Raw genomic sequence first — 13,225 nt, forward strand, 5'->3', positions numbered from 1 at the left:
CTCTTTTCTTTCTCCAATCCGTGCCCCTGATGGTTTGGGGGTGTTCTGGAGTGTCGCTGTGGGGAAGTCGCGAAGTTTTTCCCTGCATTTTAGGGTGGGGAGCCTCCTTCGCCGCTCCCCTCCTCTCCAGCATGGGCGCCCTGGCCGCCTCCAGCAGCTACGTTCTCATAGGCTTGCGTCATGGCCCTTCAGTGCCTATGTTCTGCAGGTGAGTTGGTGCGGTGTGGCGTCTAATTTGTCCTGACGCTGTTTTTGTTTTTGGAAGTAGGAATGGGTGTACATACGTACTTGAGAATGTGGACCGTACCAACCGAGGTGCCTACTGCAGGGCTATTGGCCCATACAGGGCAGCTCTTGTTCTCACCACCTGATTCCTTCCTCGGTTCACGGGTGACTGCGGGTGGCCTCTTGGTCCTTCCGAGGCGGCTCCTGCCTGTACTCATCCTGCCCCTCGCCTATGCTTGTCTAACCTTGCTTGAGTTCGGGGCCCTGCCTCTACCTTGTTCCACGGTGCAAGGGTGGGGGGGTGCCTGTTCGGTGGTATGTTTTCCTGTGTCGAGGGTGTTTTGTGCTCGCCTCCTTGTGCTTGCAAGATTGGGTTCTGGCTCTTTATTTCCACCTCTTCCCTGTCGTTCGCCGGACGAGCGGATTCTGTGCTTCATGGGCGCTCTTGTCTCTGCTCTTGGGGCTGTGTATGGGGTCAGCCCAAGTTGGGCTACCTAATGTGTTCCTTCGATTGCCTGTTACACTGCACAAATTTCTTCTACCGTCCCTGTGGCTCGGTTGGGTACTCGGTTTCCACCTGTGTCCCCTTGTGTGCCACTTGTGTTACGATTAATCTTTATCTTCCCTGTCACCTCCTCGGGGAGTGCGGTGACGTTTTGCTGTGGTTTTGGTACTGCAGCTGCGTGTCGGGGTTGGTTGTGGCATTTTGTTCAGCCCTTCCGTGCTCTCTCTGGGGCCCTCCTTCCTTGCCGGTCTTGCTGTGCCGGGCCTGGTTTTTCCATGTGTTACGAACCCGGATCCAGCGTCCGAGCAAGGAGCAGTAACAACTACGCCATCTGTGGGTCAGCTCCCGAAACCCCCGCCAAACGAACGACGACACCGGATGAGGACGGCGAATATCGGCCACAAGGGCCAGTTTCCAGTCCTGTGCAGCTCACAACACAGCCGCTCCTGACCTCTGGTGAGGTGGTGCTCCGACGACAGCGCCATCTATGGGCTGGATACGTCAGGCGTTTGTGCCCGAGCCTGTAAGTGTGGTGTATTAGTGTCCCGGTTATTGATGACGTGTCTGTTTACAGAGTCGACCTGGGACCACTGTGTTGAAGGTTGAGTCAGTCTACCCGAGGCAGCCAGTCTCCATACTGTGAAGTTTGCTGCAGCTGTTGTGACGTCGTCCCCCCGGAAGAACACTGTGGTGTGTTAGCCTGCCAGTGGAGTGGCAGTGAAAGGATTTACCCGGGACCGACTGTTGGAGACCATCATCCACTGGGGTATTGAGGACAGGAGGGTGATTGGTGATATCACACGAGACTCCTGTCTAGGGCGTACCCCTTATATCGTTCGTGGAGTGGCCGTACCAGCCTTGGTGGCTCAGTACCTGCCAGCAGACCAGCTGGACGTGTGGTTGACGGCCTCCACGACGGTGCCCCCAGTGGACCTGTGTTGTGGCTGACCTGTGGCCAGGGTAGGCTCGGCATTCTCAGAGGACACGTCTTGAGGCCACGAAGAAAGCACCGCGGACTCAGCACCTAGCTTCTTGATCCAGTCTTCAGCAGAAGACTACATTGTGAATAATCCCCTTGTTAAGTGTTAATACCCCTCCCCCTTGTGCACTCTTTTATTTTACATATTTAAACGGTGATGGTGTTAATTATAATATTAAGTTCTTAACTTTCTTTCCCTACTCCCTTTTAAGTTACTTGCGTCACGGATCTCATCCCTTGATAGCCACTACTGGCTTGGGAACGGATACATATATCTTCCTCTAACAACATCAGAGTGAGAACCCCGTTGCGTCCCGAGAGGGCCGTAACACCATGTTCCTTGGATTCTCTGTCCTGTCCTCGTTGTCCTCGCCTTGTTGTGTTGGCTGGGGATGAGCTTGGGGTCTTCGTCTCGCTCCTCACCTATCCTCCGGTTTCGGTTCAAGTTCCAGAGCCCTGTGGGCTCCCTTCCTTCATGTTTTTCATGGCAGCCCCGGGGTTTTTCTTGATGCTGGGGCTTTGGGGGGACAGCTCGGCCCCAGGGCCTGCACGGTGGATTCCCGGGACTGGGCTGGGGCTAACGTGAAGGGCCTAAAGCCCCGTTGGTCCCCGCCAGGGTTTTTCTACCCCTCTGGGCTGGGCTTGCGGTTTTGTGGAGTGGGGTTTTTCCCGTTCCCTCTCTCCACACATGCTTTTTGGGCGTCGGCCCATCCCTGGGCTCGGTTTCCTTGTCCATTATGCCCGTTGCTTCCGTCCTGTTGGTGGGTGCTTTTCTACAGGTCTTCGCCCCTTTTTTCCAGGATGGGCCTTCTCCGTCATGTCCCCCTCTTCTTGGGGTTCTGCATGACTTTTGGTCTCGGGTGCGACTGGGTTTTTGTGCCTTCGTCCTTTGTGTTTGCTTATTTTTGTTCTCGAAGGTTCGGGACAGTTTTGCTCCTTCCCGTTTTCTGTTACGTCTGTCGTTGTTCGGTTGAGCTTCCCTCCGGTCCTTTCTAGGGCTTGTGGGTCCTATTCCAGGCAGCTTCTGAGTGGTTGGCCTTCTTGTTCTTTTGTTCATATCTCTTCTCTTAGCGCTGTCTCGGCGCTGCTCGTTTTCCTGGGGGCGATTTTGCTCCTCTTAATGAGTGTCTTTTCGCTCCTGCCTCCTTTCGCTTCTGCGGGATGTTGGTGCGGGGCAGCTCCTTACGCGGGTTCCTTCCCTGTCGGCTACACTTGTGGTGGTGGACTTGCACGCTTGTGGCATTTTGGTTTTGATCCTGCGTTTCTTTTCCCTCCTGGGGCTGTCATAGGATTGGCTTGCGGAGGATGTAGAGGCGCTTGGGGCCGTTCCTGGGTCTGGCACTTTGGTTTCTGCTGCTAGCTTTCGGTATCGATGTTCCTTCTGTGCAGTTTCGCAAGCTGTCTCGTGTGTTGTTTCACCTCCGGCCTGCTCATGCACTGCCTGTGCCGTCCTGGTCTTTGGACAGGGTGCTCTCCTGTTTTTCTTCTCTTTGGTTGTTGTGGCTCCTTCGGTTCAGGTTTGCTTTGCTTCGGCTCTCTTATTATGTTGGCATTGGCCTCTGGGGGTCGTGTGGCAGAGCTTCATGCTCTTCTCAGGCACAGTGGTTTTTGGCTCCTATGGTCGTGGTCATAGGTTTCTTCATCTGCAGCCGTTCTCCCTTTTTCTGGCGAATGATGTGCCTGCTGCTTTCCAGAGAGGTCCTTGGGTTGTTGTCTCGACTTCGTGTTGAGGAGTGGGGCACCGACTGCCTCCCGGGTATGTCCCCTTGTTTTCTAAGGTAGTCTTTTGGTGAAGTAGCTCTGGGGAACCGTAGGGTCTTCCCCCAGAAAACCAGCGTTGAATGTAATGAAACGCCATTTTCTGGGTGAGTCCCGGAGGCTCCCTGGCACCCTCCTGCCCTCCGGTTGGCGTTTTTTTTCACGGTTTTGATATCCAGCCTCAGAACTGGGGCGGGGATCGCCGGCGCGAGGGTCTGGGGCTCCCCCTTCCCCCTCCCGGGGAGGGGGGAGCTGTGCAGACATGCGGCGCAGCTCATGTGACGTCATGCTTGTTAGTTTGTTTTTCTAGGGGAGTTCTGTCCACTCGTTTGGCGATTTTTGTTGTTAACCAGAATAAGGGTTTGTTTTGTGGCGCTTACCTTTCTGGGTGCCTGTCCCGATCGATGGCAGATATAGAATGCTCCAAATCACATGTGCAATTCTATGGGCCATTGCTCCCCGTGCCTCTCTGAGGGGGCCAGGTTCTGGCTCGTGGTCCCAGGTAGGCCTAGAACTCCACCCACATCGACTGATGCAAAATAGTTAGGGTATCCATATCAGCCATGGATAGCTCCCGGGAGCCTCCGGGACTCGCCCAGAAAATGGCGTTTCATTACATTCAACGCTGGTTTTTTGCTCGTATGCGCACTATGGCCAAATTTGGACGTAATTTGAAATGAAATCGACTCGGAAAAGTGATGTACTGTTCCGTTTTCTGTTTGAGTCATCCGGCTTACTCGGCAAGCTTAAAAGAGGATTCTTTCAAAATAACGTTTTTCATACCGTTTTGAAACTTTATGAGAATTTCCTGCCCACCTAACCTATCAGAGGACCCTTAACTTACTGTTGTTGAAAAAAAAAATCCAAAATTTATATTAATTTTTTGTCATTTTCAAATTATGTCCATATTCAGCCATACGGGCAAACGGCCAAAAGCGACGTTCTTTTTAAGAGGACAGGTTGGGTGTTAAGAGCTTCCAAAGCAGCTAGCAACTAAGAGCCACTGAGGACTCGCCAGAAAGATAAGCTTCATTGCATTCAGTGCTGGTTTTTCTTAATTTACATAATAATTTCATACATATTCACCTATATATTTTTTTACATCAGGGGTCTACGAAAGCTGGTAACTCCCTTGCTGGCAGGACTACTAGAAGTGGATCCTCAAAGAATGTGGAACTTTGAAAGATTTTTTCAAGAGGTTACAATGATACTTGGCAGGAAAGTGGCACATGTGTTCCTAGTCAATAAAGTTCAGCCACTGACAATATACATGGATCCAGAGCACAGGTATGAGCATTTGTATCATAGTGTCACTTATTCTCTACTGTGTTGTTTGATGTATTCTGATTTGTTGTTTGTTTGATTCTGTAATATTTCTGAGCTTGACTCCTCAGCCTCTTCTTTAGATAATATCTTGCTCCCTCATGGACATTGGGGTTTGTGACCAGGGTCCATGCCCAACCCTAACACAGTAGGACTATTTCTACATCTTTCCAGCCAGGCCTTTCATGAGGAATAGGAGATAGTGCTGGAGAATTCACAATCCAGCCCCAAGTAACTGTCAGGTGATACCATCCCCAATACTCAAACTTCTCTGCTAATCAACACTTGAGATCAAAGAGACAACCAAAAATTGCTTTGTTACTGCTTGCAACCAAATAGTAGTTGACAGCAGTGACCAGATCCACGGATGGGAGTCAGCAATCCCATCTGACTTTCATCTCTGGCTCCCATGCTTGTTGAGCTTCACTGGTCAGCATGGGACCTAATCTTTAGTAAAATAACATGTCATTCATTCTCAATATATTTTGTTGAATGTGCTGGGGGCAAAGGGTTAAGTAAATGCTTCACATGTGTTTTTCTGGAGGGAGACTCCAGTGGTTCCTTGAAGTTATTTTGCCAAGATTGCTACATACTAGGGTCACATTAATCACGGAAGTTCTGTTTGGCCTACCAGAGCCAGAACCTGGTTTCCCTTCACAGAGGCACAGGGAGCAGGTGATAATCCTCCACCTGACACCGGAAAAAGCCTCCAGAGTGTCAGCGAAGATTTATTTACAACTGGAGGGTTCACAAAAAACAAAGCCTCAAAATTGCCAAAAAACTCTGCAAATGATTCACAAAGAACAAGAGATTCACTTCAACTAGCTCGAAACTTGTCATAACCGATTATCGCCACCATGTGACCTGGCTTAAGTCCTCAGTCGACTCTCCACCTCGGTTCTTTTGCTAATACTGTATATACTGGTACAGTTTGTACTGCTACTGGTCAGTCAGATCGTAAGCAAACCCCACTGTTTCAAGTTAGAGGGAATCGGCTCACTGGAGCCAGCAGCCCACCACTCCAGTTCTTGAATTGATGTGCTGGTGGTCAGATCAGTGACCTCTGGCTTCAAGCTCCTGTTTTTGATTTTGCCCTGTACCAGCAATGTGTGTGGTGTGGTTGCCAGGTGTTGTCTTGTACACGGAGCAGTATGCACTTAGGACTATCATCCCCTAGGTGCTCCGTAAGTACTGTCCTTGTGTTTAAGGGTTATCTTCCCTAGGGCGTTTGGGACTCGCTTCCCATTTGAGGACTTCGTCGCTTGAGGTTGTCTTCACCCTTGGGGTACGTCGGGGTTCTTGGGCTTTCCGTCTTGCCCGAAGTGGGGAAGGGTTTCTGGTTGGGTGGGGCGCATCTTGGCTGGCGCAGCCTGCTTTACTTCAACACAGCGGCCGCTGCTTCTCTGACTGCCAGTTTATGTATCTTCCGGGCTTTTAGTTTCTTTTTCAGGTGTTTTTGCCTTTTGTTGATGGAGGAGGTCTGCCTAGCTTCTTATTTAGCTAGCTTAGGTTGTGTTGGTGGTCCTCCTGGTGGTTGTGCTGATCAGAGTCGGGGGACGCCTGAGCAGAGCGCGGAGTCGGGGGACGCCTGAGCAGAGCGCGGAGTCGGGGGACGCCTGAGCAGAGCGCGGAGTCGGGGGACGCCTGAGCAGAGCGCGGAGTCGGGGGACGCCTGAGCAGAGCGCGGAGTCGGGGGACGCCTGAGCAGAGCGCGGAGTCGGGGGACGCCTGAGCAGAGCGCGGAGTCGGGGGACGCCTGAGCAGAGCGCGGAGTCGGGGGACGCCTGAGCAGAGCGCGGAGTCGGGGGACGCCTGAGCAGAGCGCGGAGTCGGGGGACGCCTGAGCAGAGCGCGGAGTCGGGGGACGCCTGAGCAGAGCGCGGAGTCGGGGGACGCCTGAGCAGAGCGCGGAGTCGGGGGACGCCTGAGCAGAGCGCGGAGTCGGGGGACGCCTGAGCAGAGCGCGGAGTCGGGGGACGCCTGAGCAGAGCGCGGAGTCGGGGGACGCCTGAGCAGAGCGCGGAGTCGGGGGACGCCTGAGCAGAGCGCGGAGTCGGGGGACGCCTGAGCAGAGCGCGGAGTCGGGGGACGCCTGAGCAGAGCGCGGAGTCGGGGGACGCCTGAGCAGAGCGCGGAGTCGGGGGACGCCTGAGCAGAGCGCGGAGTCGGGGGACGCCTGAGCAGAGCGCGGAGTCGGGGGACGCCTGAGCAGAGCGCGGAGTCGGGGGACGCCTGAGCAGAGCGCGGAGTCGGGGGACGCCTGAGCAGAGCGGGGTTCTGGCAAATGGAAACAAACAAAACAAGGACCCAGAATCTGTTGGTATTACAAATAGGGTACATGTAAGCATGGGATATCGGGAAATGGAACATGTAAGTACGATCACTCTAGATAGTGCAGAAACCTCCTCAGTACAGGTAAATGTAACAAAAGCTGTGAATTATTTCACCTAGAAATTTGCAAGATCTCTTGACAGGAAAGAGTGCTTCAATGCTGAATGTCCAGCTTTTCATATAAGAGGTACCAGGGGAATAAAACCGACAGACCGCCACTATGAAAACAGCCACAACTCCATCGACCGGGAGGATTTTATGTAAGAGAAAGAGGAGAAGAATGGCTAAAAATGACCAGACTCTATCATCATCTCGGTCAAATGCTAGAGAGGATGCAAACACAGTGGCCTCCCTACCAGAGCCTCAGATATTAACACCTACCAGAGCCTCAGATATTAACACCAAGTAAAACATCTATCACTTCCACTAACACAATGACATCATTTATATTTGCCAACATCCAGGGTATAAAAACACACAAATCCAACAAAGTTCTTTTTATAGATGGTCTCCTTCATGAGGCAAATGCAGTGTTTGCAGCCCTAATGGAAACTCACACCAAGGACTACCATGATGGTGAAATATGGATCTCAGAGTACAATCTCTTCAGATGTGATAGGAAACACAGGCTACAGGGTGGGGTCAGCCTCTACATTAAAGACACACTCATCTCTACTGAGCTGCTAAACACCTCAAATGATATGGTGAAAGTGCTGATAATCAAAATAGAGATTTTAAATGTAGTTATTGTCCTTGTATATAAGTCACCGGAGGCAAATCATCAGCAATTTATAGGCCAACTAATGAAAATAGAACACTGCTTGGAAAACCTCACAAATCCAGCCCCGAACATCATCCTGCTTGGGGACTTCAACCTACGGCACCTGAAATGGAAGCACCTGGCTAATACAGTTATATCAGAAAGAATACCAGGAAGTAGCCTAAATGAACAGGCACATGCAAGTGACCTGCTACGGATGTGTGACAGGTTTGCCTTAAACCAGCAAATAGTAGAACCAACTAGGACGGAGAACACGCTGGTCCTCATTTTCACCAATAATGATGAATTGATCAGGAACATAATGATTACAAATACCTGTTACTCAGATCACAACTTAATTAAAGTTATGACAACCATGGGGAATAGACCTTCAAAGCCAGTCCCGATTCCCGGTGGAGGAGATTTCAGCAAATTCAACTTCAATAATAAACAGATAAACTTGGAGCAAAGAAACAAGGACTTCACAGAAATAAATTGGGAAGAACAGCTAGAAAATGCAAACCAGAACCAGTGCCTGGAAAAAATTAGCTCAGTAGTACTAGAAATATGTTCAAACCGCATACCCTAAAGAAATAAAAAGAGGAAGAGATGCAGATTGGAATGGGAACATCGTTCCCACTATAGGCGAAGAAAACGAATCGTCGAACAACTTGAGATTCGCACCCTATCTCAAGAACAGCGAAGAAGGTTAAGTAGAGAAATAGAAACAATTGAACTCAAATACAATCATACAAAACCCAGGAGAGGCAAAGAGAGCAAAAGGCCATCAGTGAAGCGAGAAATCCAAAATATTTTTTCTCCTATGCAAAATAAAGATAAAAAACCACATCTAGTATCGGGCCCCTGCGAAAGGGAGATAGAACTTTCACCGATGACAACAAAGAAATGAGCAAGTTATTGAGGAAGCAGTGCGACTCTGTTTTCAACAAGCCACTAAACACACTAAAGATTGATAACCCAAATGAATTTTTCATGGATATGATACCAACATCAAATCATATATCAGCCATCACCCTATCCCCACTGGATTTTGAAGAAGCCATAAACAGTATGCCTATGCACTCTGCACCAAGCCCGGATTCTTGGAACTCCATATTCATCAAGAACTGTAAAGAACCACTATGGCAGGCCCTTCACATTCTTTGGAGACAAAGCCTAGATACTGGTGTTATCCCTGACATACTAAAAACAGCAGAGATAGCACCACTCTATAAAGGAGGAAATAAGGCAGAGGCAAAAAATTATAGACCGATAGCACTAACATCGCACATCATAAACAATTTTGAGAGTGCTAAGAAGTAAGATCACAAAATACATGGAATCACAGCATCTCCATAACCCCGGACAACATGGTTTCAGAACAGGGCGCTCTTGCCTGTCACAGTTGCTGGACCACTATGACATGGCATTAGATGCCATGGAAGACAAACAAAATGCTGATGTAATTTACACAGATTTCGCAAAAGCCTTTGACAAATGTGACCATTGTGTTATTGCACATAAAACGCATTCAAAAGGAATTACCTGAAAAATCGGCAGATGGATCTACAATTTCCTGACTAACAGGACCCAATGTTTAATAGTCAACAAAATTAAATCCAGCCCATCAAACATGAAGAGCTCGGTCCCCCAGGGTACTGTGCTTGCTCCAGTACTTTTTCTCATTCTCGTATCGGACATAGACAAGGGCACAATCTATAGCACTGTATCATTCTTTGCAGATGACACTAGGATCTTCATGAGAGTAGGCAACATAGAGGACACAGCAAATCTCCAATCAGATGTAAATCAGGTCTTTCTATGGCTACAGAAAATAATATGGTGTTTAACGAAGATAAGTTCCAGCTCATGTGCTACGGAAAAAATGAAAATATAAAAGCAGAAACCACGTACAAAACTCAGGCAAATCGTAACATAGAACGAAAAGTTCTATGTTACGTTCTTTTGACAATTTTGATGCTGTGAGGCTCTCTCATTTTTAAAAATGCAGTAGTTTGTTTTGGTTTGCCTATCTTTCTGGGTGCTTCTCTGGTTGTGGCAAGTACGGTTAAGCTTTAATTGTAGAGTTTTCACTTGCACCTCTCTGAGGTGGTCAGGTTCTGGCTCATTTTTCCCGGTAGACCAATAGAACTCTGCAAATAATGGCACCTGATAGTATGGCACTGATTAATGTGTGATAGCTTTAAGGTGCCTCTGGGGCTTACCTGGAAATTGGCATTTCATTTCATTAAATGCTGTTTTTTTATGTTCAGTTTATTATACTTTTCTCTATATTTCTTGTATCTTTTTTTTCCTGTTTCTCCAGTGCAGCTAAGAAACCTCATTACAGTATTGGCCAAAGAAGGAGTCGGTACACTGCATAAGTTTTGACTATTCAGGTATGGCAGTTCTCTTTGTAAAAGTGTAATATATTTCAGATATGAAGAATTACAGTATTTGATCTGTGAGCAGACAGACATGAACCCAGATAACCAGTTGTTGCTATATGATAGCAAGCACTTGAATGACGTTGTGGCCTTAGACCAGCCTGCATCATCCTACCCATCAACTTCTCCCAGGACACCAATTGTTCTCTTCTCAAAACAAGATGACGATGTTACTCTTACTCTGCCAGAATCACCAGGTAGATGCTCTGCTCTCAATATATGCATGCAAGAAATGATTTGAAATTTCAATTCAGTATACAGGGTGTTTAAAAGAAATTTATATCATTTGCGATATAAATATCTGAGTAACTACATAGTCTAGGGAAATTAGGCCTATTTAGTTTTATGGTGATCAAAATAAGATTTATTTGTCAAAATTTGAATGAAAAATTCAAAGGCATGTGAATTTCATGAACGATTTCACAGGTGTTTAATATGCGCATTGCTTGTGACCCGACATACATCAAGTGGGTAGTCCAGCTCCTGCCAAACATCCCGCAGCATTCCTTGGGTAACAGTCTGCAGTGCACCAGTGATGCTCTGCTGACGGGTCTCTAAGCTTGTAGGAAGAAGGGGACATAGACCAGTCCCTTCACATTGCCCCCAGAGAAAAAAATCGCAAGATGTCCGGTTAGGTGAATGTGGTGAACATTTAAACAGCACATTGTCTTCTTCACCAGCACTCCTGATTCATCTTCCTAGCAGATTCTTATTGAGATAAACCTGCACAATGAGCTTCCAGTGAAGTGGAGCCCTGTGCTATTGAAAAATGAAGTTTTTATGTTCATTTGCAATGAGCTCATCAATTAGCTAGTTCTGATGCATGTGCGATAAACATCGTCAGTCACATTTCCCTCCCAAGAAAAACGGGTGTGCTATAGGCACAATCAGAGAACACTGTATAAACATCAAAGGTCCTTGGTTGTTCAACATAATCCCAGCAAGTACAGTGGGGGCCTTCGTTTACGAATTTAATCCGTTCCAAGAGACGGTTTGTACGCCGAAAATATGAAAACGAAACAAATTTTCCCATAAAAATAATGTAAATTAAATTAATTCATTCCACACACCCAAAAATATTAACTTAAAAATACATTTTATTCAGAATAATTCTCATAAGTACCTTACCTTTATTGAGGACTCTTGTTGGGGTATGGAAGATGAAGAGAGGGAAGGGGAGGAGGAGAGGTGTTAGTGTTTGGAAGGGGAGTCCCCTTCCATTATAAAATCAGGGAGTGATGACATTTCTGGGGGTACTCTCTCTCTCTCTCTTTTGCAGGCATACCACTAGGACCTGGTTATGGGCTCACTGCTTGCTTGTCTTATTAAGAATCTATCTAAAGACACTTGTTTTTCCCTCCATTTTAACACTTGTTTGTAGTGAGACATCACATTCATTCACTATCATCATCCTCAACTATTTTCTCAGGTTGAACTTTACCACTGACTTTCTTGGGACCCATGGCTTTATGCATATAAATACATATAATAACAACTCTGATGTTCAGAAACCATAAAAGCATTACAATTAAAACAATTGTAATTAAAAACAATTAAATTCTTTACAAAGAATTCTAGCTCTGTCGTCACCAGGCGGGATACACTGGTAAACTGAGTGCACCTTGCCCCGTGCCCAGCTGAACAACACACTCATCGAACCATACATGTATCAACAAACTCGACAACTGAAGCAAACCTCGAATACTGAGTCAGATTTGATGAGGAAATTGATCTTGCGTACCGAAAAATTCATAAAGAGGCACTCGTCAACTGAGGTTCCACCGTATGAAATATTGCCGTAACAATCGTGGACATTTCTAAGAGAAAACTAAATAGTTTTCTTCAAGAAGTGCCAGACCAACCTGGCTGTGGTTGATATGTGGGCCTGCGGGTCACTCCAAGCAACAGCCTGTTGGACCAAGGTCCCACAAGTCAAGCCTGACCTAGTATAAGAACTCTCAGAACCCTATCAAGCACCTGGCCATGAACCCCATCAAGCAGGCCCATGAAGATGATTCTTGGAGATGGCATAAGGCACATTCACTTTTGGTGCTTCCCTCGTGTGCTCAACTGTGGCATGGGGATTTTCTTTGCCCCAAATGTAAACATTATGCTTGTTGACTTACCATTCCTATGAAGTGTGGCCTCATCACTGAAAAAAAGACATTGTTCAAACTCGTCTTCTTCAAGTTTCTCATAGATATCGACACAGAATTGCTTGCAGTTTTGCTTGTCATCTGTCTTTAAGGCCTAAACGAGCTGCAGTGTAGGGTGTCATTAGCAAGTGTTTCCTTGTGACACACCACAACACCAGTTTGGTGTGTTAAAACCCAGGTTCCTCATTGGAGGAATCTGGATTTCCAGACTGGCTCTTCTTTTGGCTTTCCAGTGGCTTTTCTAAAATGTTTCCTGAACCTGCGTAACCATCTCTTCCGATACTGGTGGTCGTCCAGATTCTTTTGCCCTGCACAGTCAGCCTTCCTCCTTGAACTTTTTGTGCCATGTCCAAATCGGCATTGCAGTTGGGGGCATTTTTAGTGAATTCTCTCACAAATGCATGCTGCACAGTCTTGCTTGACTGTGTACAAGCATACTCTAACACACAACTCCTTTTTTTTCCAGTGAATAGCATTTCTATACCTGAAAAGAAAAAACACTAAACATAAAAGTTTGAGTTGTTTCTACAAATGCTGTTTAAATTTGAGATCATTTGAAGAAAAATTGGTCAAGTTTTATTAGATTGCAAAATTATATAAATTTTTCTGAAACACCCTGTACTGTAGATGTTTTTAAAGAATTTTATTTACTCAATTTTAAATTAACATTTTACTAGCAAGATTTGGATTTAGTTACTAATGTTTAGATACATAAATTTTAGTTAAGTTACTTTAAGTTCT

The 13,225-nt window shown here is 47.0% G+C and overlaps 1 protein-coding gene across 6 annotated transcripts in view; it reads left to right on the forward strand.

Annotated features, from left to right (window-relative positions):
- The window catches only part of IKKepsilon (I-kappaB kinase epsilon), a 395,291-nt gene that overhangs the window by 207,033 nt on the left and 175,033 nt on the right, over positions 1 to 13,225 (forward strand). For all 6 annotated transcript variants that reach the window (XM_069315600.1, XM_045766596.2, XM_069315599.1 and 3 more), the window contains 2 exons: positions 4,575 to 4,754; positions 10,320 to 10,525. In XM_069315600.1, the coding sequence (XP_069171701.1) occupies positions 4,575 to 4,754; positions 10,320 to 10,525 (386 nt within the window). The remainder of the gene's footprint in view (positions 1 to 4,574; positions 4,755 to 10,319; positions 10,526 to 13,225) is intronic.

The sequence above is a fragment of the Procambarus clarkii genome, chromosome 81 (assembly GCF_040958095.1).
Source record: "Procambarus clarkii isolate CNS0578487 chromosome 81, FALCON_Pclarkii_2.0, whole genome shotgun sequence".
NCBI lineage: Eukaryota > Metazoa > Arthropoda > Malacostraca > Decapoda > Cambaridae > Procambarus > Procambarus clarkii.